This window comes from Lytechinus variegatus, chromosome 2, assembly GCF_018143015.1.
Source record: "Lytechinus variegatus isolate NC3 chromosome 2, Lvar_3.0, whole genome shotgun sequence".
Lineage (NCBI taxonomy): Eukaryota > Metazoa > Echinodermata > Echinoidea > Temnopleuroida > Toxopneustidae > Lytechinus > Lytechinus variegatus.
In genome coordinates, this window is record NC_054741.1 from 17,589,146 (window position 1) to 17,605,276 (window position 16,131).

General features: G+C 35.1%; 1 protein-coding gene across 3 annotated transcripts in view; it reads left to right on the forward strand.

Annotated features, from left to right (window-relative positions):
• Window positions 1-14,659, forward strand: part of LOC121407470 (transcription factor E2F5-like) — a 28,630-nt gene extending 13,971 nt beyond the window's left edge. Inside the window, exons 2-9 of one of the 3 annotated variants that reach the window (XM_041598557.1) lie at window positions 952-1,061; window positions 1,387-1,548; window positions 2,717-2,825; window positions 3,196-3,388; window positions 3,991-4,170; window positions 4,415-4,501; window positions 10,056-10,139; window positions 13,435-14,659. In XM_041598557.1, coding sequence (XP_041454491.1) covers window positions 952-1,061; window positions 1,387-1,548; window positions 2,717-2,825; window positions 3,196-3,388; window positions 3,991-4,170; window positions 4,415-4,501; window positions 10,056-10,139; window positions 13,435-13,544 — 1,035 coding nt within the window. In that variant the 3' untranslated portion in view covers window positions 13,545-14,659. Of the gene's footprint in view, window positions 1-951; window positions 1,062-1,386; window positions 1,549-2,716; window positions 2,826-3,195; window positions 3,389-3,990; window positions 4,171-4,411; window positions 4,502-10,055; window positions 10,140-13,434 lie in introns of all 3 variants that reach the window. The other 2 variants (XM_041598556.1, XM_041598558.1) reach the window with 2 other exon arrangements.
• Window positions 14,660-16,131: the final 1,472 nt, after the last annotated feature.

The following is a 16,131-nucleotide window of genomic DNA, read 5'->3' on the forward strand; positions in this document are numbered from 1 at the left end:
TATCTTACGGACAGCTTTATGAAACACCCACCTGGATATGCTTTGAAAAATGATTTGCACCAAAATGGACATGAATACTCTTTCATCTGTTCATGATTGTTTGTATCCTACATGTATGTAGGCCTACAATGTAAAATGCTTTTGCTCAGTAGAAGGTTAGTATTGTGTAATTACCCTTGTGAGGGTTGAGGTCTTGCTGGGTATAGGTGAAATCAGAAAACAGACTGAAAATTAGGATCCATGGATTTGTGACTACAGTATCAGCCTTTTTATTGGGACTGAGTATGACTCTAAATAAAAGTAAAGAAGATAAGGAAATATGAATATTCTGGAAAAAATGCTCTTTGGGCATCTGTTATTGATACAATGAAGTGTCCAATTCAGACTCTTGGTTACATGACTGGCATGTTAATTTGATAATTTCTTCTGTTTTGTACTCCAAGTACAACATCTCATCAAGTTTTCACTTTAATAGGAAAAGACATTACACATTCCCTTGATTCAATCATATACAGAATTTAAATATTGAACTTTTGTACATGTTTGCAAAGAGCATTTCATATTGATAGAGAGTACTCAATTCAGACTGCTACTTATGTGTCTATTTCTTTCATTTCTGGCACAAGCCTCATTTACATTTACACCCTGGAGCAAAAAGATCAATGAACAAAACTGTGACTTTTAGGTGTCATCTGACAAAACTTTTTAGACCATTATCTATAGTATAATAGCTGTATTTATAAAGTGCCTTTGCCTGAGGATACAAAGCGCTGCTATGATTACCCCGGCTTTAGCTCAAGCTACCATCACCTTGACTCCTTCATAACTGAAGCATAATTTTGATGGATAAAAAAATTCAATATGCATTTTAAAAACAATGTTTTCCCAGAGTTATATATTTCTTTTCAGCAATCAATAATGCTTCCATTAATTTTGTTTTCGTACACTCAGGCGGCTGACACATTAGCAGTTCGACAGAAGAGGAGAATATATGACATCACAAATGTCCTTGAAGGAATTGGATTAATAGAGAAGAAATCAAAGAACAGTATTCAATGGAAGTAAGTAATTTTAATTGTTTTTATTTTGTTTGAGATGTTTTTTTTCATGTACATTACCTGAAATGCTATTATTTCCCAATATCAGTAATTCCTGTTTGTTTTTAATTCAAATTATTATTATTTTCTTATTCTGGTTGGTCTCTGACATTTAGTTAAGATGTTTACATAACACAGTGCATATCATATGATTTTTAGTTGCCGGGCCCCCGATCAATTGGGCAAAGCAAATTTTCAGGGTATTTCATTTCATGTCTATTTCGAACAATAAAATATGGATTTTCTTTTTCTTTCATCTTTCAATCGATGTCTTTATTTCTTTGTGCAGGGGAGGTGGACCAGGTAGCAATACAAAGGAAGCCACAGAAAGGGTAGAAGAATTGAAATCAGAACTTGTTCAGTTAGACCAAATTGAGCAGGAGCTGGACCAGCAGAGGTCGAGGGTCCAACAGAGTATCAGGAATGTGACGGATGATGTAGAAAATAGCAGATATCCTTTGCTGGTTTGATGACTTGCGTGTTCAATAGGGGCTTGGTGTGATCCAATAAAAGTTACTATGTGTGGGCCATGTACATTTCAAATGTAGGAAATTAAAAGTTCTTTGAAAAGTATGGAGACAATTAAATATACAGTTGTGACAAGAAGATCAGGTAGCTCTGACTGAGTGGTGCAGTGTCCTTAAAACTCATGGCTCAGAAGTTTATTGACTTGAGTTATAAGAAGCTTCTTTAGGACTGGTCACATGAGAGTAATGCCAGTCCTTGTACAAATTACTCTTGGGGAAAAATAGGCACCCCCAAAAAATCAAGGTGTTAGAAAAAGAAACCATTAAAAAATACCATGAAAATATTTCTTTTTATACAGCAGTCATTTTCATGTGTGGACCATGAGACCATCACTACATGAAAGTTTTCTGAGTTTAAGACCATTGAATCTCTCCAACAAATATTGCCTTTATCAGAAAAATCATGCATTGATGGGTTCACATTGTGTATTAATTGTTTGATGTACTGTATCTTCAATGGGTTTATGCTTTCCTGCAGTTAATTTTATGAAAAGGATGTATGCAAAATAATATTTCTTTCATGACAATGGTGTTAATGAATCAAGGATACATGTATATAATATTTCATTTTTCAAGAAATATGTGACGAGATGTTCAAAATATTTGCATATTTCATATAGTAAAATACAAACAGAAATCGTGAGTGAGTGATGTTGTGGAGCGTTTCCTTCAGCCCAGTGGAAGTACTCGGACTTTGATGTGCAGAGGGTCGTGGGTTCAGGTCCCAGCCATGGCGTAATTTAATTCCAGCAAGAAACTGATCCACGATGTGCTGCACTAACCCAGGTGAGGTAAATGGGTACCGGTAGGAAGAATTCTTAAGTGGATATGTGCGCTGTGAACGCCTAGCTTAGCCGGGTAATTATATTAGCGCCTTAGCACCTAACAAGGTGGATATTGCGCAATATGAATATCCTATATTATTATTATTATTAATTAATTCAGTAATTTTGAAGTGAATTATTAAAAATCTGTTACTTTTGCTTTTATTATATTCATAAACCTTGATGAATGAGTGTAAACTGAATAGTGGTGATACTTGCGACCGAAATCTGTTTTATTTTTCAGTGATTCTCTTTAACTCTGTCTTACATTAGCGTATGTAACACATGAAGATTTATGCAGATGTTTCAAAGGCGACACATTACTAGCAGTACAAGCCCCTTCAGGAACACAGCTGGAAGTACCTGTACCAGAAAGGGTAAGCAAATACATTTTTCATTTCTTTGAATGCATGTTAAATATACAAACAAAATGGGTCAAGACTATGTTTTGTAAAAACTTTGGGTATTCAGATCATTCTTTAATTTTGTCTTGACACTAATTATCGGAGGCATTTCTTGTAAGATATGTGGTTCTGAAGGAGAGTTTACAATTTCCTGAGTGGAGTGAAAGTCCGAACGTCTAATTTCGAATATTATCTACCCTGAAAAAGTAAAGAAATGATGACGACGACGACGATGATGATAAATTGGTAAATGTAAATAAATAAATGAATGAACAAAGTTATAAAAAAAAGGAAGTAAAGATAACTTACAAGTAATTCATTTCATTTTTTTTTTTAATTTCAGGGTCCAGACAATCAGAAGAGATACATGGTTCATCTGAAGAGTTTTAATGGTCCTATATATGTTCTTCTAGTCAATAAGGACGAGACCAGCAATAGTCCCGTGGTGGTTCCAGTACCACCCCATAACCTTCAGCCACCCTTACCTGCCCAAAGAACCACTAGAGCAAGTCGCCTTGTACCTGCTGAAACAATAGGTAATATACTTGTACAGGTGATGTACTCAACTGTAGCAGGATCTTTCAAATTGGGATGTGTTTTTCATTATTATTTGCTTACATATTCAAGGTCCTTTCCTGCGTCAGGGATTTTATAGATTGGAACATCTTGCATGGAAGTTAATTTTCAATTTTTCACTCTACACCCACTGAAGATTGCTCCACGAGACATTGATCCGAGAATGTCCATGTGTTATATTTATCAATTTGACCCCCTCCCCCTGTTAACTGAGGGTTAAAGTGCAGGGGCCCGTCTTACAAAAAGTTGTGTTTGATCCGATCAATCACAACTATGAAAAGCCAGCAAAGTCAACATATGAAATGCATGTTTGTTCACATTTTGTTCTAGATAGAATGTATATCTGTAAATTCATTGATTTCTTGACAATTTGGTGTGTACTTGTTTGTTTACAAAGGACATTTCACAAATTTCCTGTAGAAAAAAATTATGACACCGATGGATTTTCATGAAGTAACAATTGATTGGATCAATTGTAACTCTTTGTAAGACGGGGCCCTTGTCTACAATATTTATTATACAGTTGGATAATGAATTTTTATGGTATTAATTATTCTTTCAGAACAACCAATTGCCGCTCCAGCGGTAGTAGTTCAGCAGCAGCAGCAACCCAAACCACCCAAAGTAGTGGCTGCTGCACCTACCCCAGTCTCTATCATTCCTGTTCCTGCAGAACCTATGCTAACTGATACCAAGGTGAAGGAAGAGGTGGCAGAAGAGAGCTTAAATGGTGCTAGCCCAGGTAGGATGAACTTTCTTGCTTTCTCATAACTCCTCTCTGCATATCACTTTAGATTCCTTCTTTCTATCCGTTCATTGCTTGTTTCTCCTATTATCACATCTTATTGTTAAATCTTTTGAATTCAGATGAAAGTCACTAAAAGATGTTACTGAAAGTGTTTCCAATCCTTCCCCTTCTCTCTCTCTTCACTCTCTTTCTCTCCCTGTCTTGTTATCTTCCCGTCTCCCTTCCACTCCTGCAGTAGTTGCCATGCCGACCCCAGTTTCTATAGTTCCTATAGTAGAATCTATACTCCCTGAAACAAATGTCGTCAACAATGGTATTAGTTCAGGTAAGATAATGCAGTGGCTTCGTTACTTGTTCTAATCATACTAAAAAGACTAGTTCACTACCATGAATTTGTTCTTTCTGTTGGTCTCTCTATTTCACCATGGCTTTTAAAGACCTTCCACTATTGTTTTTTCTCCTTCCCTCTCTTTCTTTCTTTCTTTCTTTCTTTCTGTCTGTCTTTCTTCTCTTGCCCCCCATTTTTTTCGTCTCTCCCACTCTCCCTTGCTCTCCTGCCTCCTCTTTCTTATCATTTGCCCCCCCCCATTATTGCATCCTCAGTTGAGTGAGATCAGTTATTAGAAGGAAGATAACATACAAGTATAATCCGTAATCCTCTCTCTTTCCCTTTCTTTCCCCCTCCAATAACACATTCATTTGATATTGGGATGTCTCAGAGTCATAGGCCCGTATTCTGAAGTCAGGTTTAACTTAGACCATGTCTAACTCTGTGCTAAAATCATGGGAAGCCAAAGTGTCAAAATTTGTATTAAGTTGTTTGTTTCTTATGTTTACTGTGCTCTTTCTTAATTCATGGATGGTGAAAACAATCATCTATTTATACTTCCTAGACAATTATGAATGATTTGAGAGCAAAATGAGCTAAAATATGATGTCCCTACTGCTAGTGATTTATGTAACAATCGGCTATCCATACTTAACCCTAAATCTCCCGGTGTATTTTGATTCTTGTCATTCCCGGGGGGGGGGGGGGGGGGGCATTATGGCCCCCCCTTAAGATCTCGGCCGCCGATCGCGCGAGTGACGCAAAACTTTGCACGCTGGTAGTGTGCGATGTAATCTACAAGGCTGTATGGTAAATTTTCCAAAATAATGAGATTTTATTTTATATGAATTAATTATGCTAATTTATGCATAAATCATACTTTTGCTCTAATTCACTAAATAAAGCTCCTAGAATGCTAATTTTTGGTAAAAATTTTCTTTGTAGCATTCTTAACAATCGTAATTCAAAAAAACTTTGGTTTGGAAATAAATTTCTTATGTATTTTATTGTTTTATGAATTTCTTATGTATTTCTTTGTTTTTACTTTTTGTTTTTTATTGTTTTTTCAATGGAAATTGTTCCAGACATAATTCTGATCATAAACAAGGCAAAATTAATTAAGTTTAATCAGTAAAAGTAGAAATAATGATACATTTATGAATTTTGGCTAAATACGCAATTTGCATTGGATTTGTACATGAAATCACGTTTATGAGCAATTTTGGGTCTGACATGCACTTGCATAATGTTGCGTAATGTCGTAACCGCGTACCCTGGCGTCACAAATTTGGTCTCAAAATTTGCGCGAGACTTGAATGTAAAAATTCAGTGAGCTGCGAGGTGAAAAAATTTCGCGCAGCAGATATATCGCGAAAATTGTTGAGGGGGGGCCATTATGGCCCCCCCCCTCCCCCGGAGAATTACGGTTAAACCACAACTTTAAACCAGAGTTTAAGTGAAACATGATTTCAGAATACTGGCCTAAGAATTTAATTTTTGTCCTTGTTTCTCCATATTTCTGCTTTGAAATAGTTTTCTTTTAGCACCCATCCCCTCCATCCTATGCATTTTGTCTTGTTAGTCTGTAATCTTTTTACTAACTATAGACAAAGGAAATAATATCCTACTATAACTTATAAGCCTGTTCGTCATTTAGGTCATTTAGGGTCAATGAACTTAGACCATGTTGGAGGAATCAACATCGAAATCTTAACCTGAGGTTAAGTTTTTGAAATGTCATCATAACTTAGAAAATATATGGACCTAGTTCATGAAACTTGGACATAAGGTTAATCAAGTATCACTGAACATCCTGCATGAGTTTCACGTCACATGACCAAGGTCAAAGGTCATTTAGGGTCAATGAACTTTGGCCGAATTGGGGATATCTGTTGAATTCCCATCATAACTTTGAAAGTTTATGGATCTGATTCATGTCACTAGGACATAATAGTAATCAAGCATCACTGAACATTTTGTGCAAGTTTCAGGTCTCATGATTAAGGTCAAAGGTCATTTAGGGTCAATGAACTTTGGCCGAATCGGGGGGTATCTGTTGAATTACCATCATAACTTTGAAAGTTTATTGGTCTAGTTCATTAAACTTGGACATTAGAGTAATCAAGTATCACTGAACATCCTGTGCGCGTTTCAGGTCACATGACCAAGGTCAAAGGTCAACGAACTTTGGCCGAATTGGGTGTATCTGTTGAATTACCATCATAACTTTGAAAGTTTATGGATCTGATTCATGAAACTTGTACATAAGAGTAATCAAGGATCACTGAACATCCTGTGGGAGTTTCAGGTCACATGATCAAGGTCAAAGGTCATGTAAGGTCAATGAACTTTGGCCATGTTGGGGTTTTTTGTTGAATAACCATCATATTTCTGTAAGTTTATAGGTCTAGTTCATAAAAAGTGGACATAAGAGTAACCATGTATCACTGAACATCTTGTGCGAGTTAGAGTAGTATTCAAAGTCAGCACTGCTGCTATATTGAACTGCGTGATGCAGGTGAGACGGCCAGAGGCATTCCACTTGTTAAGTATCAGCAGCCATTTATGTAGACTTCATTTTTGGAAGCCATCTTGGATTGTTGGATGCATTTGACCACTGACTGTCCTTGTAACATGTCCCAATGTACTATTTGACCCTTAAAACCATTGATTACAACCAAAATCTAAGACACTAAAGGAAGAAATAGATGAATTAGGGATTTATTAGGAGTTAGCAGCCATTTTGGAATCAATCTTGGGTTTCCAGGATCCTGGAGTGCTTGTGTTGTGTCTTACCTGTATCAGTAGATCTCTTTACCCCCTAAACCATGGGATATGCACCAATATTGGATTTTTTGGATGGATAATGAGTGAGTTATATCCATTTTCCTTGAATGGCGGCCATTTTGGATGCCATCTTGGGTTACGGAAATGCTCGAGGAGGATATATGAGGACTTTCAGTGTGTATAATTCCAGACTTACTCCTGGACCTATCCTGAAAAAAAAATCAGCTTGCAGTCCTTCACGCTTATAATTTCGTGGAGCTCAATAAATCGCTCTCCTTATTTTTTTGAGGAGCTCAATTGAGCTCCTCAGAATCGCTCTCCGTGAGGAGCTCAAATCAATTCATTACAATACATGTATGATAAATTGTAGATTTTTCTTAACATTGTATATATGCAATAGCTGTGTTAGCTATTAATTAATCTGTGGTGAAACTAGGCCTGGGTCACGTCAATACGTTTACAAGATGTCGTACGCGCTCCTGCTAAAAAAAAAAAAAAGTTAAAAATAATTGCTAAAATTTCACATTTTACATCCTTGAATCCATGAAATGGCCTTCTTTTTTCCATAATTCCTTGAAATTACTTTGATTTAGTTGAGAACTATCAGAAAAATGAAGAATATTCACCACTTTCCCGACTCTGATTTGAACTTACCTCGGTAAATATTGTAGTCCCACATGTAGACTTCCATGGTGTTGCCATGAAAATCTACGTATGGGACTACATAGGACTGCAATATTTACCAAGATTAAATTACAATCAGAGTCGGGAAAGAGATGAATATTCTTCATTTTCTGATAGATTTCAACTAAAAGAAATTTCAAGGAATTATGGAAAAAAGAAGACCATTTCATGGATTTAAAGATGTGAAATGTAAAATTTTAGCAATTTTTTTTTTTTTTTTTTTTGAGGAGCGCGATATTTTGCTCTCCTTATTTTTTAAAGGAGCGCGGTAGGAGCGCCGGCGCGATCGTGCTCCTCAAAAATGAAGGTCTGAGCTTGTTATGTTACCAGAAATTTCCATGTTCAAACTAATGCCCATGACCTACCATGAGGTAATTACAAACTGGTCTATTTTCCACTTTCAAAGTAATTTTATTTGCTGTCAAAATCGTAGTTTTGTTTTGTCTAGGGTTTGTACGGTATTTTGTTTTCCTAACTTTTAGTGTAAGTATTTTATTTCAATTTATTTCATTTAGTATCTTGGGTTGGCGTTTGTAAGGTTCATCCTTTCTTGCCACTGCCCTCACTCATGTTAACTGGATTTTATTGTATATCCATGTCATCTATCTTATGTGTTCATATGTTTGTACTTTGTTGATTTCTTTTTATGAGTGAAAAATAAATATGAATTGAATTGAAAATTCAATAAAACTGAAGGTCCACCACAAACACAAAATTGTACTAAATTATTTTGAATCTCTATGATTCATGATCTAATATTTCTTGGTGCATTCACGTTATCACGTCACCAGTAAATCTATTTGGCATGTGATCTACTTCTTGTAGCATTAAATTACATGGGGATATGAAGAGTATCTTCACTACAGAGGAGGTGTCAAAAATCCTGCTGGCAATATCTTGTTTCAAAGCTGCCTTAATCACAGGGTTGATTCCTTTAACCTGATTTACAACATGAAGTTCAAATCAGTTGTTGGTGTAGATGATTATTTTCATATATGTAACGATACAAACAGTTTAGTTTGTTTCATTGAGTTAATTTTAGGCAAAAGAGGTATATAACATGCAAATGCATGGGTAACTTAGTTGTACTGAACAGTCAGATGCCTATCTTTATTCTATCAAGCATCTTTAGCCAACAAACTGTGTGTTTACAACAGGTTTTGGATGCAATTCAATGTGATTTTGGTTCACTAATATAACACTACTTATTCATTATCAATGTCCTTTTCATTCATTTGTTTTGTTCATGTTGAATAAAGCGTGATTTTTTTATTAAAATCCTGTACTGTGCAATCTACATGTATATTATGTTATTTTATCTAAATTCAGCTTTGCTGGTAAGATGTTTTTATCCTTAAATAAAAAAGAAAATCTTTTATCAATCTGCATGTATATTTATCTATCTATTGGAAATACCTACAAGCATTAACCAGATATCGTCAAATGATTATCGGTTCTTGTGATACGTTTTCTCACACTCGTTGTTGGCTCATATACTTAAAAGTCACTGCAATGCACAAAAGTTAAGTGGATGATATTTCCGGAGCATATCGTATGTCACCCGAAACCCGATTTTATGATTGTGTATAGGATGAAATATTTTTGCCTCAAGATAATAGTTCTTGGCTATTATTACATTCATATGTCATGTAAAGATAAATAGCCTTGACAATTTGGCACCCACCAATTTGTTATTTCTTATTTGAGATTAAGGTTCTTGTATTGAAATAGGGCTGGGGCAGTTCAGATTAAATTGTCATTTTAGTTGCATAATTTTCTATTGTTTTTTATTCCTCTTCCATAGGGTTCTTTGATTTCCAAGAGCATAGTTACACTGTATCAAAGTGACTTATTATACAATCAAGTTGTCACAGCCAAAGCAAATTTGGCAAGAAATTTTGCAGAATATTTGCAGAATTTAAAAGCTCCCATTATATCCTATTTGTTTTGATAAAACTGCGTCTTATGTATAATCGTGTCTGTGCTTCCTGATATGATTTTGTGATTTCATCATTGGCATTGGCCAGTACAATGATTTGTAATTAACACTCATAATCCTCTTCTACATTTCCTTTTATAGAGAGTCTGAAAGATCTACAAACAGAAATGCTATTTGATCCGTATAAGGATTCACCATATATGGATGACTTTGCAGATCCTGAAAGTGAGTACTGATATACTTAACATATGACAGTGGACAATTGTCTCTCAAGAAAATATGCCAAGTAGATTATCTTCCCCCTGTCGGCAAGATCATGAACATTGATAGTAATAAAGTGCTTGTAATTAGTTTTAGGCTGGGGGTTGGGTGTATCGGAAATGCTGTGTGTATTTTTATTTTTCAGCTATGTAACATTTTCAATAATGCTTGAAAACTTGTACAAGTTGCCTGAGCAAATTGTCCACTTAGCCCTCACCCCTCTCCTTTTCTCCTAGTAGCTTATTAAAAAAACAAAATGAAATACTAATAAGTTTATTATTCCTAGAGTGTTCTTCCAGTTCAATTTAAACATGATCACCCAGCAAATAATTGTATGATATGTAAGGCAAGGTGTATACTTGTATTGATGTAAAAAATGACTCACTTATTTTGTGTATATGACAAATATGTAGAGGAAAGCTATTTTTGTCACTTTGCTCCTATTGTCTGTATACTGTCACAGGGGAGGTCTATGTGTCTGTTGAGATCCTTTGTACTCGGCTTATTGAATTTCTGGAATATTTTAGCAAGCATTGACATTCACAGCCCTGTATTGATTAGATAATCCTAGTCTTTGTTAAAGATGATCAAGATCTCTATCATGAACTTCACAAGTCTATAATCAATATATCCTTCCTCTCCAGGAGGTCTGTGGAAGGAGAACTTAAAGGGAATAGTTAACTGAAACAATGTTCCTTCACTTTGAAAAAAAAATCTTATTAGCTGATAGCCATCTACCTGATGTTCCAAAGCGGTCATGTTGCCAAGCAATATCTGTTATATTGGGGAGAGTGGGGTAAATAAGGCCACCTTTTTCATAATTCCAATTATTTCTTCTGAATGCAGTAGAAAACATGATCAGATGTATAATACTAGGGCTACAGTAGATCTACATTATCCAAAATAAATATGAGAACTAATAAATCTCTTTGCATTAATGGGCATCTAAACATTGTTATCAGGGGGCCTTATTTGCCCCATCGAAAGTGTTGATGCTACTTTCAATTTTTTTTTTGAGGTGCTGCTAGGTTTACACAACCAGCAATCCGCTTGACTCTGGTAAACTTGAGCAATGAGCTGAAAACGTAATTGGGGGTTTTATTTACTCCAGGGTCTCAGTTACCACACTGACCCTAGTTTTATTTTTTTTGCTTTTCAGGGCAGCTTTTTCTTTTTAAAAACCAGATTCCAAACTATCCTATTTTGATGTAACCTACTTTATTCCAATTTAAAAATTGTGCACATTTATTGTAAAGAAAATTATCTTTGATTACATTTTTGTTTCTTTTTTAACATTGTACATGTAGGAGGTACAAATTTTCCCATGTTTTTCTCTGGGTAAAAGAATTTATGAATTCTTTGATTTTTATTTTATTTTTGTTGTTGCATTTCCCCCTCTATGCAAAGTTTATACATTACATGTTACTCTGTACATAATGTAGGGAAGAAGAATTACCCTATTTCTCAAATATTTTGAATGTGACTGGAAGGTTATATTTCTTCAACAAATTTCATTTTCGTCCTATTTTGTGCGTAGTTTCTTCCTTTGCTTTCCATTCTCCAACTTTTCTTTAATCAAGATAAAGTCTAGAAATGATTCAAAGTCACTATCAAGTTTAGATTTGTTCAACATTAATACACGTGCTCAGGAACATACTGTACACTATTCTCAATTAGTAGTATAGTCTGCTCATTTGTAGGCTCACAGTGCAGTTCTTGGCATGACTTGCATTCAACTTGGGTATCAAATCTCTTAATAGAGAACCCTAGGGTGGGTTGGGAACAATAGCAAATGACTACAAAGACCTGGAGGCCATTTCATAAAGCTGTTCGTAAGTTAAGAGCGACTTTAAGAACGACTGGTGATCCTTTCTTACGCGCTAAACCATCGCCTATGGCGTATACCATTCACCAAAAGAAAGGATCACCAGTCGTTCTTAAAGTCGTTCTTATCTTACGAACAGCTTTATGAAACACCCACCTGATTGTAATATAATAGTACTTGTTAACAGGAGAAGCTATAGAGAGGTGAAGTCAAGTGCTTTCTGTTTCTTCCGGTTAGGACTGTCTGCACTCTGCAGTTCATTAAATCAGTTGGAAAATAATTTGTATATTACAGGACCAGTCCATCCTAACAAAAGGTTGATGTGAATAAAATGAGAAAATCCAATGAGTATAACACTGGAATTCATCAAAATCAGATGTAAAATAAGAAAGTTTAAAGGAATTCTTCAAGGTTTTGCTTAATTTCACAAAACAGTTACCGTAATACATGTACTTGCACATCCTGGTCAGTTTTCAAATGAGTGAACTGATCACTGATGACATCACCCACTCACTATATCGTTTGTATTTCATGTTATGAAATACTTCATTTCTCTCCTCATTGTCATGTGAGACACTCTCGAACATGTGGAATTACTATAGCTTTAAGTTTGTCATGTTTGTTATTATTGTCAAATCTCAAAATATTGAAATAATTCCAACAATAAAAAAAGAGAAATACTGAGTGAGGGACATCATTGACTCTCATTTGAAAATGACTGTGTTTTCAGAAATAAGCAAAATTTTAAAATGTCATTGTTCTTTCTTATTGTACATCCAATATTGATGAAGTTTTGAGGTTTTTGCTGATTCAATTTTTCCTTATTGATTCAAATCAACATTTTTCTTGGCTGGACTGGACTTTTTTAGAATTAATTTTGTATTACATGTACATCTTTTTGTTACTGATGATATAAATGAATTCAATGGAGTACCCATATTTGAATTTTCAAGGAGAATCTACCTGATTCTAATGCAATTTTTAGAATGAAAATAGTTGTATCTTTGATGGTTCGATGATACCCATTCATCTCACCTGGGTTGAGTGCAGCACATTGTGGATCAATTTCTTGCTGAAGGAAACTATGCCATGGCTGGGATTTTAACACACGACCCTCTATTTCAAATGATAAACACCCTTGATACTCTAACATTCTCCTGAAGAAAATGTGGCCTTTCAAAAAGAACATGATGTGTTCTCCTTATGTATGATCCGATAAACCAATTTTAATTGTACACAAATGTTACTCAGCCCTTGTCATTTTATGCAAAAGGCCAAGATAAAAAATACACTCATTTGAATTGGATGTATCTTACTATTGTGTTAAATGTTTAGATTCTCATAAATAATAGAGATTTTTTAAATTGATACATTTTCCATCTAACCTTAATTTTTTTATCTCTCTCTCTCCCTCTCCTTTTTTTATCTTTGCAGCATACCCATTATTGCGATTATCACCTGCACCTAACGATCAAGACTATTACTTCAATCTCGATGACAGTGAAGGAGCAGCGGACCTCTTTGATCTATTTTCCCAATTATAGGGAAAACTCCAGCAAAGAATTCATTCCTTGTAAATTTATTTCAATACCTTTTTACATACTAGTAGTGGCCTTGTTGAATTATGAATTAAATGAAATGAATGAATTTGAAATTTGATTTATGCATTTTTTTATGTTTTCCCTTTTTATATGTTTTATTAATAATGTGTCATAATTATTTTGGGTTCTGTTATCACAGGCAACATACTGTACTGCAAATCTTTGTTCTGAAATTTTTTGAAGTAGATTTATTTTATCCCTAATTATCAGTCAATGGATAATAGAGCTCCAGACAATATTTATGTTTACATTGTATTACTAGAATTTGCCACCTGTTTTCATTTTATATTTGTCTTATTGCTCTGTTTAGTTCAACAAAGAGCTGTATGACATTCTTTTTAAAATATATTTTTATTTTCATTATATGAAAAATCATTGCCATAATATATTTTATTTCTTCAGAATATTGCAAATCAATGATTTTGCATACATCCTTTATGTTTATGTGATATAAATATGTTCACATATGTTGTATGAATTAATGAAGTCCATCATTTAAGAATTATCATGACCCTGAACAATTCAGTCTTTGCATGCTATGGCATTTCTGCATAAAGCTATACCTCGGAATTCCAGTACTCCCTCTAAAGTTATACCCTTAAATTAGGTTGGATTGTAACTACTGCATTTCAGTAATTTTATATGTTATAAGCAAATAAGTGAATTTATTCCTTATGCAGTATTCTCATTTGTTTATGCTTGTTTCTGTAATCCCAAATTGATGAAAAACATCTTGTTAGGTTTTTGTCATCACTAATGGAAAATATTCAACCAAGACTCTCTTGTCTTTCTGATTGTTAGCTCTTATACAGTGATCAGAGATACCAGTAAAGCTCAAATACAAAACATTCTCAAAATTTGCGTTATATCTGCACGTTACTTCTAAGCTATGCAAGAATATGTATACAGGTGCAGGAAACCAAAGCAGTAAATTTCTTTGAATTAATCTTCAAAGCTCTTGATGACATGTATCACTATCAGCTCGTGTATTTATGATGTACTTGTAACGGATCCATAACATTTCCTCCGGCGACAATTGCTCTACTCTAAATTCCACACACTAATCGAACGACCAACTTCAACCCTGGGTTTCAGACTATACCCTACCCTAAACCTAGCCCTACACGTAACATAAAACCCTATTGCAACACTCTCCCTAACCCTACATCTAAGACGAAATAAAGCCCGGAGCAATTGTCGCTGGAGCAATTGTCGCCAGAGCAAATGTCTTGCTCATGGACTATACAAATAGCGAATAGGCATGAGTGCGATGGTGCGAGATTTCGCATGAGGTGAAAGAAAGATGCTCTATTCAACGAGGCGTTAGCCGAGTTGAATAGAGCGTTTCTTTCTTTCACCGAATGCGAAATCTCGCACCATTGCACGAATAAGAATATTCGCTATTTGCGTTGTACAACGCCTCGGAATCTAGCGAAAATATGAAAAAACACAAGAGTTTTTCCCTCCAGTAATCTATGAAAAGGGAGCAAAAATATTGAAAGCCAAAAGCAAAATCCCACAAGCCGGGCCCACAAGCGCACATGATCTTGGACAGCATTGCGCATTTAGCCATGCGCCAGCGGGCTGTACGCGCATTGTTACCTTATTCAATGAAATCGCATTGTGACGTCACCTCCTAAAGCCGTGCAATGGTACATTTTGGACGGTACATTTTGGATGTTACGTCTTGTGTGCAACGGTACGAATGTGTGACATTCAGCCTCGCATTTGATCGCGTACAACAAGCTAAGTAGGCGTTGTACAACACCACTTGTAACATGTGGTTGATTCAATGACAGATGAAAAGTAACCAAACCAATTTGGTGATTTGTTTTTCATTGTCATATCAATCAGTAGTTTATTTTCTGTGACAGTAGCCATACATGTACAAGGCTGAAGTTGGTGCAGTTTGAATGTATTAGGTCTTTAACCCCTTTTATCTGTCATTATGTCTTTGTATTCATTGATAATAAGGAGATGGTAGATCGAGCAGTAGCTCACATCTCTCTAGAATTTGCTAATCGAATTGCAACTTATCCTATTCTCAATTTTCACTTATGAATATGAAATGGTTGTAATGTAAAGAACATCATTATTAAGTGGAGAAATCATATCATAAATATATTGGGGGCCAATTTCCACTAGTTTAGCAGGATTTGATAAAGCCTTCAGTACTTGAACCCATGCACTGCAATGATTTGAAATTGTAAATAGGAATTGTGAAATGTAAAGTGCATAAGAGTTGCCCATGGTAAGGTTGCTTTACCTGCTATCTCATTGTCTTTCCGTTCTCTATATATCTCTCTGTCTCTCTCTCTCTCTCTCTTTCATTGACTTTGATTAGACCTTACTTTAATCCAATAACATTGTTGTAACTGTGTTACTCTCAGTGAGTTTATGTTAAGTGGATTGAATTTCAGATAAAGGAAATTGTTTTTTTTTTACATTAATGGTAGTTACTTCCACAGGAATGCTCTCTTGTGTTTGGTTGCAAATTGGATGTATTTGAATTCCTGAATAGCCAATCTTT